Source organism: Ahaetulla prasina, chromosome 8 (assembly GCF_028640845.1).
Source record: "Ahaetulla prasina isolate Xishuangbanna chromosome 8, ASM2864084v1, whole genome shotgun sequence".
Taxonomy (NCBI): domain Eukaryota; kingdom Metazoa; phylum Chordata; class Lepidosauria; order Squamata; family Colubridae; genus Ahaetulla; species Ahaetulla prasina.
The window spans coordinates 52,117,362-52,136,134 of NC_080546.1; the positions used below are offsets into that span (position 1 = coordinate 52,117,362).

Genomic DNA, 18,773 nt, shown 5'->3' on the forward strand with positions numbered 1-18,773 from the left:
CTTTTTGGCAAAGGTTGTCAAGAGTGTGGTTGCACGACAGTTGCCCCAGTACCTGGATGAAACTGTCTATCTTGATCCATTCCAGTCCGGTTTCCAGCCTGGTCACAGCACTGAAACAGCCTTGGTCGTGCTGGTTGATGATCTCTTGAGGGCTCGGGACAGAGGTTGTTCCTCTGTCTTGGTCCTATTAGATCTCTCAGCGGCTTTTGATACCATCGATCATGGTATCCTGCTGCGCCGACTCGAGGACTTGGAGTGAGGGCACTGTTCATCGGTGGTTCTCCTCCTACCTCTCCGACCGGTCGCAGACGGTGTTGACGGGGACAGAGATCGACCCCAAGGCGCCTCTTATGTGGGGTGCCGCAGGGTCGGTTCTCTCGCCTCTTCTGTTCAACATCTATATGAAGCCGCTGGGTGAGATCATCCGTGGTCTTGGGGTGAGTTGTCATCTATCGCTGATGATACTCAGCTCTATATTTCCACCTAACCACCCCAACGAGGCTGTTGAAGTGATGTCCCAGTGCCTGGAGGCCGTACGGGTCTGGATGGGGAGGAACAGACTCAGACTCAATCCCACCAAGACCGAGTGGCTGTGGATGCCGGCGGCCCGGTACAGTCAGCTAATTCCATCACTGACCATTGGGGGCGAACTATTGGCCCCCACGGAAAGGGCTCGTAATCTGGGCGTCCTCCTGGATGCACGGCTGTCTTTAGAAGATCATATGATAGCCGTCACCAGGGGAGCCTTTCATCAGGTTCGCCTGATACGCCAGTTACGCCCCTTTCTGGATCGGGCTTCCTTATGCACAGTCGCTCATGCCCTTGTTACATCCCGCCTGGACTACTGTAATGCTCTCTACATGGGGCTCCCCTTGAAGTGTGCCCGGAGACTCCAACTGGTCCAGAATGCGGCTGCATGGGTGATAGAAGGAGCACCTTTTGGCTCCCATGTAACACCCCTCCTGCGTAATCTGCACTGGCTCCCAGTGGTCTTCCGGGTTCACTTTAAGGTACTTGTCATCACCTTTAAAACGCTCCATGGCCTAGGGCCGGGATATTTACGGGACCGCCTACTGCCACCATTAGCCTCTCACCGACCAGTGCGCTCTCACAGAGAGGGCCTCCTCCGGATACCGTCAGCTAAACAATGTCGGCTGGCGACCTCTAGGGGGAGGGCCTTCTCTGTGGGGGCCCCTACCCTCTGGAACGAGCTCCCTCTGGGGCTTCGTCAACTCCCCGATCTCAAGTCCTTCCGCCGCGAGCTGAAGACGTTGCTGTTTCGAAGAGCAGGACTAGCCTGAATGTAGTTTTAAATTGGGATTTTTAAAAAGGGGGTTTAAATGAGGTTTTAAATTTGTATTTAAAAGTTAGAGCATCAATTGAATTTAACTATCTATTCTTTAGCTGTTTTTTATCTATTATATGTTTTCTGTTGTTTTTTGTCTGTGAACCGCCCTGAGTCTTTCGGGAGATGGGCGGTATACAAATATAATAAATAATAATAATAATAATAATTTGCCCAGCTTTAATAAAGAGCAAAAAACTGAGTTATCAAACAGAAGTAGTATATTTGAAAAAATAATTAAGTACAGATATGTCATATGTCCTTGAAATTTATAAAATTCTATAAACAAGCCAAATCACATATCTGGCCTTAGTGAAATCCAGGATTTGAATCCTGGTAATAGAAAATTAGATATTTTACACAAGATCGTCTCAGCACATCATCCCAAGCAGCTTCGAGAGCAGACGTTTACAGCAGACTGTAAAGAGAATACGTCTCTCTGGGATGATGCTGTGCTTGAGCAGACCACCCAAAACTCAGCAGCACAACACTGAGACAAAATGCCCAATAGTTTGGCCCTGGCTTGCAGCACCCTTGCCAAGAAGACATGTCACTACCGATGCCTCCATGAGTGCTACTTCAAAGTTGCTTTTGTCATCCAAGCACATTTCAGACATAAGCAGAAAAAAAGTAACCATAACTAAAAGCAATATAAAAAATATACATATGTGTGTTCGTGGGATGAGTTATTACCTGGCATTGGCTGCTTTGAGATCACAGAAATGGTTGAGCACAGCTTTCACTACATCATTGCAAATGACTTTAACTACATCAATGTGACTGAGCCTGTGCCGCAGCTGCTTGGCAGCTTCCCAGAAGTCTTCAGACAGTAGATGATACAGCTGTCCTTCATCTCTGCTGAGGTTTCCATACCAAGACAAAATATAATCTCGGTAGATGTAGTCAAACACTGCAAGAAAGAAAAAAATATCAGGATGAATCCATATTTAACATCTCCTTGCCTCTGCCAAGTGAGGCAGGAACTATATCTGAAAAGGCTGCCAACTTCCTTTTTTAACGTTTACATTTTCTTCCTAATAAGAATAAGAATGCCAATCTTACAACACAAGAAATGCAATCCAAGAAAAAATTACTCGAGATCAACACAGAAAGCCCATAAGTGGATTTGTTTAGCCAGATATCTGAACAGAAAGTCCAAGGAATTTATCCCATGTTTAAAAAAACAACAAAAAACAGTTGGAACAAAGTAGATCTGTCAAAAGTACAGCATCATAAGTAAAACCAAGTTTTGTTCTGGGAAAAAAATATCAAAAATGATTCAGCCTGACAAGTCAATTTCTCAATTTGGCAACCAATGTCTACATTGCATGTATATGCATGTTTTGCATATTTAACATAAAGCTTGGACAATATCTGTTTCTGTAATAGTTGACTTCGTGTAGCATTCTATCTTTACCTCACCTATTACACTATGAATTGATTTTGGTTGTCAAATTTACAACCATTTATTGAGTTGATTCAAATAATGTATAACCATGCTTTTCCATCTATTGCAACTCCTTATCTCTATAATTCCCTAGGAACCAAGATCTTCTACTCTGGTTACTCTTACCTCCCACCATATCCCAATGTCTCAAAATTGGTTTTATAAGGAGTGGCTGCACCAATAGCAAAATCCTACAATTGGTTTTTTCCTCTCTAGGAGTTCAATATTCATGAAGGTTCCAAATGAACAATATCAAATATTCATGAACTCTTCTAAATGATCAATGCCAAATCAATATATTTAACATTTTTAAATTGTAACACACCAGCAATGATTATTCTCATAGAGCAAGGGTGTCAAACTCACGACAACACACTGTTGTCATGTGACGTATCACAACTTTTTCCCCCTTCGTTAAAGTGGGGGTGGGGATGGCTAATGTGGGATGCATCCAGCTGGCAGGCCGCAAGTTTGACACCTCTGTTATAGAGAATAATCTACTATATATTGTTGCTGGTCCTATTTTTTTCTGAATAAATTGCTTCCTCAAAATCTTTCATTTTACTCACGAGTTTCATCCCACCAAGGGTAGGTAATGCCTATTACATCAAATTTGCCTTCCTAAATTAAAACTTCCTTTTGATTCCTTATATCTGTATAAAGACACTGGAATCTATTGGTCATATAATCTGATTCATTTTTTTCTGTATTTACATAAACTGGGTTTTTTTTCACAATCTTAGGATCAGGGATCATTCAATGAAGCTGACCGGAAGAATATCACAAAAAAAAGGGTTTTTTAAAAAATAAAACCCTGCAAATAAACCCTGCAAATAGATTACTTCATGATGAGAAGATGGCCACTAACTTGGACAGGTTTAAGAAAGGACTGGATAAATTCAAAGACGACATCTATCAAAGTTGTTAGTCTTAAAATTCAATGTAATCTCTACCTGGGGCTGTATGTTTCCAAATCATTTCAGGGGAACAATAATGGGAAAGAGGATATATTTTTAATTCATCCCTGTAATCACTCCAGAAGCATCCAATTAGCTACTGTGAGAAAACAAATGCCAGACTAAAATGAGTCTTGGCACAATCCAATCTCATTTGGTCACAGGAACTGACTTCAGCAGTATAGAATTATCAGCTTTATCAATTTGACTCTTATAATAGAAGCCAGCACAATAGAATAAGAAAACACACTAAAAACTATTCTGATAACAGCTGCCCTTCATGTGTCTACAGCTGCCAGATACTTGAATGGTACTGTCCAGAAAATGGTCTAGTACCGTGATGGAGAACCTATGGCATGCCATATCTGTGGGCACGTGAGCGTAGCCAGCTGATTTTCAGGCCTTCCCCACCCCCACCCCCGGAGGCCCTCTGGAAGCCAGAAACAACCCATTTCCCGACTTCCAGTGGGACCAGAAGGCCCATTTTTCGCCCTCCCCAGGCTCCTAGAAAACCTCTGGAGCCTGGGGAAGGTGAAAAACAGGCCTTCCAGTCCCATCGGAAGTTGGGAAAAAGGCCATTTCCGGCTTCCAAAGGTCCTCTAGGGGAGTGAGGAAGGCAAAAAATGGGCCTAAAGGGCTATCATGTGCCAAAAGTGGGGGGAGTGCAGGGGGGTCGTGCACGCATGCATGGGCGGGCCACATTGAATTACGGGTGTCGGCATGCACGCATAACCCCTCCACTTTTGGCATGTGACGGCAAAAAGGTTAGCCATCACTGGTCTAGTACCTCCCAAATTTGACACAAAAGAGGAACTTTGCTGATAATGTAAAATTGGGAGACCAACAATGGAGAATATGCAGCGATGGCAAGACTGAAAGCATACAGTGTATCCCAGAAGTCCAATCAAATTTGAGTAAGAAAGACTCCCATATATACTACATATTATACAGGGCAAATTGAGACACTTGGAGTATGATTTCTTGGAAAAACTAATGAGACCAATCAAAAATATTAGATAGAAAAGACTTAAATAAGTACTAGCCATAATATATAATGCTCAAAGTGTGAATATTCTGCTCAGCAATTAGAGAAACAAATGAATAGAAAAATTGCTCAAATTATTTTAATCATCTTTTGTGTTTTATCCTTGTGCTAGTCAGCTGTTATTATGTAATGCAAATCTGTTTTCAATATTCTATTAAAAGTATTTTTTTTAAAAAAGTGCACTGCCCAGTAGTCAGACAGCTAATTCACTAGAGTTCTTGATCATTTAATCAACAGAGCTGATAGAATTTATCCATTTTGTAATTGTGATAGCAATCTGAGGCCACTGGATGAAAGACTGGAAGTTTTAAACCTCTTCTCCCAAAAGCTCTCTGAGTAAATACAACCTGGTCCTATGGACCTACACTACCAAAAATTTCTTGTATTTAATGCTGCCTCTCTCATCTTCCTGGTGTCTTATGCCGTAATCCTGGAATGTGTGAGAGATAGGGTATTTACTGACCAGAAGAAAAAAAAAGACACTGATACAAATAAAAATGCTATGGGGCTCCTGCTGGCATTGAGGCTTGAGACAGGATTGTGTATATTCACTCTCTACGAAGCAACTGTTAATCTTGTGAATAGCAATGGCATAAAAAGCTAGTCTAAAGAATGCTGAAGAGAACTTTGGTGCAGAGGTTAGGCACCAGGACAGAAACTGGGAGACTGAGTTCTAGTCTTATTTTATGCACAAAGCCAGATGGCTGACCTTGGGACAGTCACTCTCTCTCAAGCCTAGGAAGGAGGAAGTAACAAACCACTTCTGAAATTTTGCCAAGAATACAACAAGGACTTCGGAGTAGTAGTTAAAATTGAAGGCACTGGAAAAAAACAATGCTGAAAAGGCAGTATATATTATTGTTTACAGATGCCAAACATGGACTCCCCTATTCCAGAGCTACCAAAATCATCATTTTCCCCCTTACTGAAAGAGCTGGAATCCCTCTAAGGATCATTTTGACATTGGCAAAGCAAATAAATGCAATACATACTCCATCCTGGATACTCTTTTTTTCCTAACCTGTGGAAAAAAAATATATTTTCCAATTGGTAGAATTATAATATACATTTTAAGTATACTTGAGGGACCTTTGTATATTCAATTTATGCCAAATCGTATTTATCAGCATAAGACAGATTTGGCAGAAACCAGGTAGCAAAATCTCAGTTGCTTCTTATTTCAATATGCAAATGACATAAATTGATGCAAATGATGCAATTGCATTTTTATATAATATTATGCAAATTTGGAATAGAAATTCAGACTTGAGTCTATGAAATTGAAATCTGGTAAATAGAGGTTTTAACTATTTATGATGGAAATAAAAGATGTTGAAAATACATGTGATTCATGGTGAATGGTCCAAATTTGAGCAAGGAGAACAATAAAAGTATGAGATATTTCAAAAGGATGTTAAGAGACTTCTACCTTCTTTCAGAGCTTTGTCCATGTTATGAGAAATTACCACTCTCCTTGACTGGACTGGTTCTTGTACATTTCCAGATATGAGGTTCTAAAAGCCAGAAAAAATAATTAAATACTGCATAGAACAAGAATTGACTAATGCATCCAACACAAACTGTGCTAAGTCTGATATGATGTACAAATTATTAAGTACAAGTTATCCTAATTAAATCAGGATAAGGAATTTTCTTATAAATAAATAAAGAAATTTCCTTCCAAGCTAAGGTTAGGCAACTTTACCATATCTGAATTCTGCTTTTTAAAAACTCATTCAGTAGATTATGTGAACATTTTAAAAAATCAGTTATTTATATCGTCCCTTTCGTATCTCTCCTTCCTAAAATGTCTATATGAATATGAAATACAAATTGTAAATAAAATGTTTTAAAACAATGTTTGAAAATAAAGTATATTCCTATATACATAACCTAAAAAGGCAAATATCAGTATTTTATAACTGAAAGACATAGGATACATGATACATAGGTTCTCTCTGTTCTTACTTATTACTGTAACATCTATAACTTACTAAATATCTATGGGGCCACCATCCCAAAATATGTGCTACTGAGTGCCCCTGAGCCTCACCACTACTTTCTCCAGCACTACCACTGCTTCACTGGCCACAGAACAGCTGATTACGTGAGCTAGGTATTCTTATGCAGCTAATGAGGAAGATTTTTTTATTTATTTATCAGTGTGGCCCTTTCCTCTCTACACATTGCTCAAGCCTGCAGATAAATGATTTAAAAGATTAGTTTATTTTCAAAGTGCTCATGAACATTTTAAATGTTTCCCCAAGGACACACACAAAAATCTTGACATGATAAAGGTAGACAATTACATAAAAATAGGCAGGATATTTTATGAAAAAAGTGAATCTAAAAGAATATTAAACTCATTGGTAAAGAAGGCAGCCAAAGCAACAATTATAAAGGGGCACTCCAAAAGTGAGAACTATACTAAACTATGATTTTTATTTAGCTGAGCTGCATTATCAGATCTGAAGCTGTTAGTCCAAGGTTAGAAATCTATAGGCAATCAATTGCCCCACTATCCTATCTGAATGATTTCTACAGACTAAGAACAAGAAACCTTCATTCTTGAAATCTAGAAGGTAAAAGGAATGTTAGGTCATTATCCAAAGATAACAGTTATCAGCAAACTAAGTCTCACTTAAAGTGTTTGCATTACTAAGACCCAATTAGTTATGTAAATACACAAATCAATAAAAGAATTGTTCAGTATAATGATTAATCTTTCACACAAAAAGATAACTATTGTTAGAAACTTCTGGCTAGCAACCACAATACGTTGCAGCTTTGTAGCTCCGGTGGACTTATATGCAATATTGTTCCACAAGGAGCAGCTGAAATACATTACAAGGATGTTCAAAATGTTGATTTCCAATGAGGTTGTATTAGTAGCAATGTATTTTTAAATTTTGACAATAACAGCAGTCACTTTTAGAAGACATCACGTCCAAGTAAAGACATTACATTCATAATAGATATGGTCACTTATTTGAGTCTGCTAATCATGGTCAACACATCTGATAACATAAAAAATATCCATTAAAGGTGCAAAAACAACAAACCAATATGCAAGGAAGTCATATTGATGATTATCTGTAGCAAATTATATTCTATATCAGTGATGGCTAACCATTTCTGGACCGAGTGGCCAAAGCATGCGTCAACTCCAAACCCCCAAAATGCAATGTGCGTGCGCCCTCCCCATGTGTTCCCCACATATGCAAGCGCACCCCCTGGCATGCATGGCAGAGACCCAAAGACCAGCTGCCCAGCGGGAGGTGCGCACGCATGTGCAGCGGAGCTGAGCTGTGGCAACAGCTTGCGTGCCCACAGAGAGGGCGCTTCATGCCACCTCTGGCACGCGTGCCATAGTTTCTCCATCACTGTTCTATATCATAATATATACATGGCACACATACATACAGCATATTCTGCATGAATTAACACATAGTACTTATGTGTTACTTTACTTTATTAATATTCATCTAATAAATGTACACAATTATTAACGCAGTTAGAAATATGTAAGATAATAAATGTGTGCATCTATACAACACACACACAAGTTGCTGCGCCAGTTGGAGAGATTGGGAGTGGGAGGCACCGTCTATCGGTGGTTCTCCTCCTATCTCTCCGACCGGTCGCAGACGGTGTTGACATGGGGGCAGAGGTCGGCCCCGAGGCGCCTCACTTGTGGGGTGCCGCAGGGGTCGATTCTCTCGCCCCTTCTGTTCAACATCTATATGAAGCCGCTGGGTGAGATCATCAGTGGCTTCAGTGTGAGGTACCAGCTGTACGCTGATGACACCCAGCTGTACTTTTCCACACCGGGCCACCCCAATGAAGCTATCGAAGTGCTGTCCCGGTGTTTGGAAGCCGTACGGGTCTGGATGGGGAGAAACAGGCTCAAGCTCAATCCTTCCAAGACAGAGTGGCTGTGGATGCCGGCATCCCGGTACAGTCAGCTGAGTCCTCGGCTGACTGTTGGGGGCGGGGCACTGGCCCCGGTGGGGAGGGGGCGCAATCTGGGCGTTCTCCTGGATGAACGGCTGTCTTTTGAAGATCATTTGACGGCCGTCTCCAGGAGAGCTTTCCACCAGGTTCGCCTGGTGCGCCAGTTGCGCCCCTTTCTAGACCGGGATGCCTTATGCACGGTCACTCACGCCCTCGTGACGTCTCGCCTGGATTACTGCAATGCTCTCTACATGGGGCTCCCCTTGAGGGGCATCCGGAGGCTTCAGTTAGTCCAGAATGCGGCTGCGCGGGTGATAGAGGGAGCCCCTCGTGGCTCCCGTGTGACACCTATCCTGCGCAGACTGCACTGGCTACCTGTGGCCTTCCGGGTGCGCTTCAAGGTGTTGGTGACAATCTTTAAAGCGCTCCATGGCATAGGGCCGGGCTATTTACGGGACCGCCTACTGCTACCAAATACCTCTCACCGACCCGTGCGCTCTCACAGAGAGGGACTCCTCAGGGTGCCGTCAGCTAGGCAGTGCCGTCTGGCGACACCCAGGGGAAGGGCCTTCTCTGTGGGGGCTCCCACCCTCTGGAACGAACTCCCTCCAGGACTTCGTCAACTTCCGGACCTCCGAACCTTTCGTCGCGAGCTTAAAACACACTTATTCATCTGCGCGGGACTGGATTAGATTTTAAAGTTATTGGTTTTAAGGGGTTTTTACTATTTATATTGTTTTTAATAATTTGGCAATAGAATAAGTTTTTTAATCGTCGTTTTTAATCTGTATTTATATGTATTTTAATTGCCTGTGAACCGCCCTGAGTCCTTAGGGAGATAGGGCGGTATATAAATATGAATAATAATAATAATAATAATAATAATAATAATAATAATAATAATAATAATAATAATAATAATAATAATAATAATAATAATAATAATAATAATAATAATAATAATAATAATAAATTCAGATTCTAATTGATATAGAATCAGATTCATGAATAAATTTTTACCTTTAAGTTTTATATTGGCAGTTTTTCTTCAGATATAAATTCTATATAAAATCTACAAAATTTTGGCACTCAACAAAACCATGTTCATTCTGGAGTACTACATGTAATCCATAAATACATAAAAAAAGATTACACATCAAGGGGCATAAAGGAAGTAGCAGCATTTAACTGATAAAGGTTTAACTAAATAGATTTGATATATTCTAGAAAAAGGCAATTGCCAAATGACAAATTCCATTTCCAAAGTTGCCTGTTAAGTCACCAAGAATCAACTTCAATTTGAGGAAAATTTAATCTCAAAATAGTATACATAGACTAACAAAATAGTCTATGGAGATTCTCAGTCATCCAGGTCATGGTTGTCCCAAAGGTCTTTTTCAAGAGGCAACTAGACTTTGTTTTTCTTTGAAGATGTTTTGCTTCTCATCCAAGAAGCTTCTTCAGCTCTGACCAATGGAAGGATTTATATTCCTAGCAGACAGCTGGTCATTTGCATTATTTTAGAGAGTCATTGGAGATTTATCTGTTTCCTCAGGGTCACCTGAGTAATGCAAATGGAAGTAATGCAAATGCAATGAAATGCCTTCTTGGAACTGTTATAAGGACCATGTTGTAAATTGGAGATAGATGATGTCATATCCCTCCCCCTCTATTGAGAGAGGGCTGTTTAATTTTGACATAGATGGCTTCTTTGACCCTTCTTTCAGCGGTCAAAGGACCAGCGGTCCTTTGTCTAAAATGTGGACTTCACTGTCTTCAAATCTTTCTCTTCCTATTATCCCTGCAACAACTACTTTGCTAGCTGTGGGAAATAGTGAGAAAACTAGCCAGGATCAGCCATCTAACTCAATGGCTAAAAGAGAACTGAATCTAGGTTTGCTTGATCAAAATCCAACACTTTAATTGTCATATCCCAGTGGCTCTTTTTTTCAATAAGTGATAAACATTTTCAAGCAATCCATTTATACCATAATATTCTGTATGTCCAAAACAAGTTAACTTTACTACATAAACATTATTCTCAAATTAATTTTACTTGCCTTTTAGAACTAGAAGGATCCAAATTCTAAACCTATTTGTAAGTAAACAAATTACATTTGTTTCAATATAGAACTGTTGATTCAATGGATTTAGATTTTGGGATGCCCTTGTTCCTGCACAGGGTAAGGAATAGAATAGAATAGAATAGAATTTTATTGGCCAAGTGTGATTGGACACACAAGGAATTTGTCTTGGTGCATATGCTCTCAGTGTACATAAAAGAAAAGATACGTTCATCAAGGTACAACATTTACAACACAATTGATGATCAATATAGCAATATAAATCATAAGGATTGCCAGCAACAAGTTATAGTCATACAGTCATAAGTGGAAAGAGATTGGTGATGGGAACTATGAAACGATTAATAGTAGTGCAGATTCAGTAAATAGTCTGACAGTGTTGAGGGAATTATTTGTTTAGCAGAGTGATGGCCTTCGGGAAAAAACTGTTCTTGTGTCTAGTTGTTCTGGTGTGCAGTGCTCTATAGCGTCGTTTTGAGGGTAGGAGTTGAAACAGTTTATGTCCAGGATGCGAGGGATCTGCAAATATTTTCACGGCCCTCTTCTTGATTCGTGCAGTATACAGGTCCTCAATGGAAGGCAAGGGCTGAACCTATGACAAACTCTCTACGATCTTATGGTAATTCACCCACTTAAGTTATTAGCTTGAAATAATTAAATAAAAGCACATTTAATCAAGAAAACCTGAATCTCTATGCCAGTCCTGACCTCTGGCATAACATACCTACAAATATATATATTAACCTCCTACCTGTCCCTCATTCAAACAAACTCTTAACAACCTATTCTTTCCCTTAGGCCTTGAGCTGGTGTGGATTGTTTTGCTTCTCCTGCAGCACTTTGAAGGGTTTTTAAAAATGTTTTCATTTGTTCTGAACTATTTCAATATTCTAGGGTGCACATGTACTTCTACAAAAATGCTATAGAAGTTAAAAGATAAACAGAACTTTATTGCCCAAAAAATTTAGGATGCCGATAGCAGCCTATGCACCACCTTGAAAGAGTGGTTATGAAAAAGTATGCCCACATGTGGTTTGTCAATGTGCTAAAAAGTTATTACTCCATTGCTTCTTTTCACACTTCTGTTCCAGACTGAAGAGCTAAAACAATGCAAAGAGTTCTGCAAGTTTGTAAGTTAGCTGTTTTTCTGTAGAGGCTCCAGGCACACAGAATCTCTCTTTAAGCATATCAGCTTCCCTTGCACCTGGATGAAACTGTCTATCTAGACCCGTTCCAGTCCGGTTTCCGACCCGGTTACAGCACGGAGACGGCTTTGGTCGCGTTGGTAGATGATCTCTGGAGGGCCAGGGATAGGGGTTGTTCCTCTGCCCTGGTCCTATTAGACCTCTCAGCGGCTTTCGATACCATCGACCATGGTATCCTGCTGCGCCGGTTGGGGGGATTGGGAGTGGGAGGCACCGTTTACCGGTGGTTCTCCTCCTATTTATTTTATTATTCGAATTTATTATTATTCGAATTTATATACCGCCCTATCTCCCAAAGGACTCAGGGCGGTTTACAGGCATATAAAACATCAATATCAATATACAAATTAAAATAATCCTTAAAAAACTTATTCTAGCGCCCGAATTATTAAAAATAGAAATATAAGTATCAAATATAAATATTAAAATCAATTTAAAACCCCTCTAAATTTAAAAATCTAAGCCAGTCCTGCACAGATGAATAAATGTGTCTTGAGCTCGCGACGGAAGGTTCGAAGGTCAGGAAGTTGACGGAGTCCTGGGGGGAGTTCGTTCCAGAGGTGGGAGCCCCCACAGAAGGCCCTTCCTGGGCGTCGCCAACCGACACTGCCTAGCTGACGGCACCCTGAGGAGTCCCTCTCTGTGAGAGCGCACGGGTCGGTGAGAGGTATCTGGTCGCAGTAGGCGGTCCCGTGAATAACCCGGCCCTATGCCATGGGCGCTTTAAAGGTGGTCACCAAAACCTTGAGCGCACCGGAAGGCCACAGGTAGCCAGTGCAGCCTCGCAGGATGGGTGTTATCACGGGAGCCACGAGGGCTCCCTCTATCACCAGCGCAGCCGCATTCTGAACTAACTGCAGCCTCGGATGCCCTTCAAGGAAGCCCCATGTAGAGGCGTTGCAGTAATCCAGGCGAGGCGTCACAAGGCGTGAGTGACCGTGCAAAGGGCCTCCCGGTCCAGAAAGGCGCAACTGGCGCACCAGGCGAACCTGGTAGAACGCTCTCCTGGAGGCGGCCGTCAAATGATCTTCTAGAGACAGCCGTTCATCCAGGAGGGCGCCTAAGTTGCGCACCCTCTCCATCGGGGCCAATGACTCGCCACCGATGGTCAGCCGCGGTTAGCTGACTGTGCGGGATGCGGCATCCACAGCCACTCTGTCTTGGAGGATTGAGCTTGAGCCTGTTTCTCCCCATCCAGACCCGTCGGCCTCCAGGCACCGGGACAGCACTTGATAGCTTCGTTGGGGTGGTCGGTGTGGAAAACAGCTGGGTGTCATCCGCACAGCTGGTACCTCACACGAACCCACTGATGATCTCACCCAGCGGCTTCATGTAGATGTTGAACAGAAGGCGAGAGGATCGATCCCTGCGGCACCCACAAGTGAGGGGCCTCGGGGCGACCTCTGCCCCCTGTCAACACCGACTGCGACCGTCGGAGAGATAGGAGGAGAACCACCGATAAACGGTGCCTCCCACTCCCAATCCTCCAACCGCGCAGCAGGATACCATGGTCGATGGTATCGAAAGCCGCTGAGAGGTCTAATAGGACCAGGGCAGAGGAACAACCCCTATCCTGGCCCTCAGAGATCATCCTGTGTGACCAAAGCCGTCTCCGTGCTGTAACCGGGCGGAAACGGACTGGAGCAGGTCTAGATAGACAGTTTCATCCAGGTGTAAGAAACTGATATGCCACCATACTCTCAACAACCTTCGCCGCTGGCAAGGTTGGAGACCGGACGATAATTACCTAAAACAGCGGGTCAGGAAGGCTTCTTGAGGAGGGCCTCACCACCGCCTCTTTCAAAGGCGGCGGAAGACACCCTCCACCAAAGAAGCGCTCGTAATCGCCTGGAGCCAGCCTCGGGTCACCTCCTGCGTGGCCAGCACCAACCAGGAGGGCACGGGTCCAGTAAACATGTGGTGGCATTCAGCCTCCCCAACAACCTGTCCATGTCCTCGGGAGCAACAGGGTCAAACTCATCCCATAAAATGTCACCAAGACCACCCTCAGCCGTCTCACCCGTATCACGCAATCTTGGTCCAAACCATCCCGAAGCTGAGCGATTTTATCGTATAGATAACCGTTAAACTCCTCAGCACGCCCCTGCATCGGGTCATCCCGCTCCCCTGGTGTAGGAGGGCGGGTCACCCAAACAGGGCGGCTGGGCGGTTATCTGCCGATGCAATGAGGGAGGCGTAGCTACGCCTCGCTTCCCTCAATGCCACTAGGTAAGTCCTAGTATAGGACTTCACTAGTGTCGATCAGCTTCTGAACGGCTAGACCTCCAGGAACTCTCTGGCGTCTTCTCCGGCGCTTCATCCCTCTCAGCTCCTCGGAGAACCAAGGGCGGTTGGGACCTGCGCGGGTCAGAGCCGCAAAGGCACGACACGGTCTAAGGCCCCGCGCGGCCCGTTCCCAGGCCGCAACAAGTTCCTCAACCGAGCCGTGAGCCAGACCCTCAGGAAATGGCCCAAGCTCCGTCCGGAACCCATCCGGGTCCATCAGGCGCCTGGGGCGGAACCAACGTATCCTATCTCTCCGACCGGTCGCAGTCGGTGTTGACAGGGGGGCAGAGGTCGTCCCCGAGGCGCCTCACTTGTGGGGTGCCGCAGGGGTCGATTCTCTCGCCCCTTCTGTTTAACATCTACATGAAACCGCTGGGTGAGATCATCAGTGGTTTCGGTGTGAAGTATCAGCTGTATGCGGATGGTACTCAGCTGGACTTTTCTACACGAACCACCCCAACGGTTATCAAGTGCTGTCCCGGTGTCTGGAGGCCGTCAGGTCTGGATGGGGAGAAACAGGCTCAAGCTCAATCCCGCCAAGACAGAGTGGCTGTGGATGCGGCATCCCGGTACAGTCAGCTAACCGCTGCTGAACATCGGTGGCGAGTCATTGGCCCCGATGGAAGGTCCGCAACAGGCGTCCTCCTGGATGAGCGGCTGTCTCTAGAAGAGCATTTGTGGCCGTCTCCAGGAAGCGTTCTAGGTTCGCCTGATGCGCCAGTTGCGCCTTTCTGGACGGGATGCCCTATCCACGGTTACTCACGCACTCGTGGCGTCTCGCCTGGATTACTGCAATGCTCTCTACATGGGGCTCCCTTGAGGGGCATCCGGAGGCTACAGTTAGTCAGAATGCAGCTGCGGGTGATAGATGGAGCCCTCGTGGCTCCCATATGACACCTATCCTGCGCAGACTGCACTGGCTTCCTGTGGCCTTCGGGTGCGCTTCAAGGTTTTGGTGACCACCTTTAAAGCGCTCCATGGCATTGGGCGGGTTATTCTGGGACCGCCTACTGCGACCGAATACCTCCCACCGTCCCGTGCGCTCTCACAGAGGGTCTCCTCAGGGTGCCGTCAGCGAGGCAATGTCGTCTGGCGGCGCCCAGGAAGGGCCTTCTCTGTGGGGCTCCCACCCTCTGGAGCGATCTACCCCGGACTTCGTCAGCTTTCGGACCTTCGGACCTTCCGCCGCGGGCTTAAAACATACTTATTTAATTGTGCAGGACTGAGCTAGATTTTAAATTTTGGGTTTTAAATTGGGTTTTATTTCTATTTTTAATTGGACGGGCTTTAGAATAAGTTTTTTAAATGTTTTATATTGTATTTATATTCTATTTATCTGTTTTTAGTGCCTGTAAACCGCCCTGAGTCCCTTGGGAGATAGGGCGGTATATAAATACGATTAAATAAATAAATAAATAAATAAATTTAAGTTAAAGGTATGCAATTCTTGAATTGCAAAGTCAAGGTTTTTCAATGGATTTGCAGTGTTTGTATTTTTATTTATGACCGAGCAGTAGACAAACATGCTGGTCATGCTAGCAAAGTGACCCACATTAATCCTGCAGTTGTGACCCTCCTTTAGCAACTGCCTCATTTAGTAACCAGTCAGTTACAACACTGATTACAGATCTGATCATAAAGTGATTTTTTAAAAAAGCAAAACAAGATAAGCTGAAACAAGATAAGCATAGTTGCAGTTTCATTTAGCAACTGCTTCATTCAACAACCAAATCGTCATCCCAATTGTGGTCCCTAAGTAAGGTCTAGGTACCTTGAAGAACTGTGTTCCAAAAAAATGCACTGACTTCCCAATCACGCCAAGGTGTTCGGAAAGCTCATTTTTCCCCCCACAGTAACATTGAAGAGAGGGAAAGCCAAATTCGCACTCACATCCCCCTTTCCGGGCCCTCCGTAGCAGGTACAATAAAGCTCTAATCTGTTTCAGGCAACAGTGATTTACTGAAAGCCCAGAATATCTGAAGGCCTCTAATCCCCAACGCAGAGGACAGGTAGCAGATGGGAGGTCTCAATGGTGAGAGCTCCCTTGGTCCAAACTGAGGGCTGAGCCAAGACGCTTCCCGGCTTAAACTCAGCCCCGTTTCCAAAAGGGGGGTGGGGGGGAAAGAACCCCACCAGCCTCGAGTTGAAAAGTGCCGGGGCTGAGGAGGAGGAGGAGACGACAAAGCAACTGAGGTCAGAGGAAGGCGATCGCTTACCCCAGCAGCTCGCCAGAACGGCGCCGCGCTCGCTCTTCCCGGGTAACGGCGCTTCCAAGCGGCGAGGAAAGCCGGCGGGGGTCGGAGGCGGCCGCGGCTTTGGCTCCCCAGAGTCAGCAAGAAACCGAGAAAGAAGGCGCCGGCAGCACAAACCAGGTACAGGACAAGCCGGAGCAGGAACCAGGCCACGTACAGCTGTCCGCCGACCTCCTCCTCCTCCTTCTCCGGCGGCGGCTTCTGCTGCCCCAGATGGAAGAGGAAGACGGCCAACCCCACCATCCCCAGTCCGGTGGCCAGTATGGAGCGGGTCCACAGGATGGGGGGACCCGCCGCCGCCGCCTCTTCTTCGTCCTCTTCGCCGTCGCCTTCGGCCGCGGCTGGGACGCTGCTACTCTTCTTGCAGGATTCCCCGCGCCCGGGACTTGGGGCACCGGAGGCGCCGGATCCGACGGCGGCGCCCGCGGATTCCACCTGCCCGCTGCCCCTGCCAGAGGAGTTGTTAGCGCCGGTATCGGGGAACATGCTGCTCTAGGAGCCGCCGGGAAGCAGCACATCTCCCGCTCCGGGGCCCCCTTCGGAAGGTCACGGCTCCCCCGTTGAGGGGGATTTTCCCCGACCTCCGGCTCAAGTCCCTGGGCGCGCAGAAGCCGGCGCCGCTCATCCCCGAGAGGCGCGAAGAGGCGCGTCCCGCCTCTTTCTCTCCGCTTCTGACACCAACCGCGGACGCCGCCTCTGCGCGACTCACCTCGGAGGCAGCCGAGGCCCCACTGGCTGTTTGTGGGCGGGGAGGGGGAGGGGGAGGGGGAAGCTCTTGAATGACAGTGCGGCCGGAAACCCAGCCACGTGCCCCGGCCAAGCAAGGCGGAACCAGTCTCATAAAAGCAAACGAGCAGCACCGCCTTCTTTCCTTTCTTCCTTCCCTTCCTTTGGCTGATAGTTACGTCCATCTTTTCTCCCAAAAAAAAAAAAAAAAGGGCTCCCCCTAGTGTCATTCCGAAGCCTTTCACCGACTCTGCTCTTGTGGTTGCCGTTTCAATAGCGAGCGATTTGCAGGGCTGTTTCTCCGCTACGCGCCTCCAAGTACGTGGTGGTGTCGGTGTCACTGTAATAGGCTACATTCTTCTGTTGCGCAATCCAGCCTTACTCGTTAGTGCAGGGGTTTCCAACCTTGGCAACTTTAAGCCTGGTGGCTTTGCTGGCTGGGGAATTCTGGGAGTTGAAGTCCACCGGGCTTAAAGTTGCCAAGGTTGGAGACCCCTGCATTAGTTCAAATAATCCTTATCCCAAGTAGACGTGCGCTTGCAGAATAGGAACCTGCAATGAGGCACCGGTCCGACCACCGCTCCGAGAAATATTTTCTCAGTGGAATCTTCGATACTCTCAAGCTCGATTGTTTGCTTTGCTGACGTTTCATTACCAGACTAGGTTCGGTTTCATCTTCGGTTACTTAGTAATGGAGTGAGGCTTTCTCAGGTTACGGTTCGCCATCCAGTGGCCGGGAAATAAAATGCATCTAATGCAGCTTTCTGCAAATTTGCTCACGCAAATTTGTTGTAAGTGTTATATTATACCTTGATGAAGTTATCTTTTCTTTTATGTACACTGAGAGCATATGCACCAAGACAAATTCCTTGTGCGTCCAATCACACTTGGCCAATTCTATTCTGTTCTATCCTATTCAACAAACCAAACTATTATTCATTTTGGGTTAGTAAGCCGAATAGCTATCATTACCTTCATTTTTCACAACACGGTATTTACAAACTCTGGTGGCTGTATGTAGTTCTGGCCTTAACTATGAAGAAAACCATTCTATTTTTAGCTGGTGCCAAAAGTGTTTAAAGCAGTGTTTCGTTTTGTTTCAACTTGGCAACTTTTAAGTTGTCCATGGCCTTCGACTCCCAGGATAATCCAGCCAGCATTCCCTAGCATGGGGAATTCTGGAAGTTGAACTCCACACATCTTTTACCAAGTTTGAAAAACATCGTTTTAAAGAGACTTAATCCGATCCCTGAAACGCGTTTAAAGCTGCCTTGTTCAAGTGAGTTTAACTTGGGGAAATATCAAATACAAAACCTGTCAATTTGACATTAAAGGGCCGCATGATTTATATTGATATTGTTTCCTGATTGCTTATTTGTAGCCTATGACTATCATTAAGTGTTGTATCATTAAGTGTTAAATTTGTACCCTATGACTATCATTAAGTGTTGTAAGTGTTGTACCTTGATGAAG

The 18,773-nt window shown here is 44.9% G+C and overlaps 1 protein-coding gene across 4 annotated transcripts in view; it reads right to left on the reverse strand.

Annotated features, from left to right (window-relative positions):
• The window catches only part of SNX25 (sorting nexin 25), a 71,246-nt gene extending 53,953 nt beyond the window's left edge, over positions 1 to 17,293 (reverse strand). For all 4 annotated transcript variants that reach the window (XM_058193028.1, XM_058193029.1, XM_058193027.1 and 1 more), the window contains exons 1-3: positions 16,539 to 17,293; positions 6,223 to 6,307; positions 2,039 to 2,255 (exon numbers count right to left, since the gene is read on the reverse strand). In XM_058193028.1, the coding sequence (XP_058049011.1) occupies positions 2,039 to 2,255; positions 6,223 to 6,307; positions 16,539 to 17,060 (824 nt within the window). In that variant the 5' untranslated portion in view covers positions 17,061 to 17,293. The remainder of the gene's footprint in view (positions 1 to 2,038; positions 2,256 to 6,222; positions 6,308 to 16,538) is intronic.
• Positions 17,294 to 18,773: the final 1,480 nt, after the last annotated feature.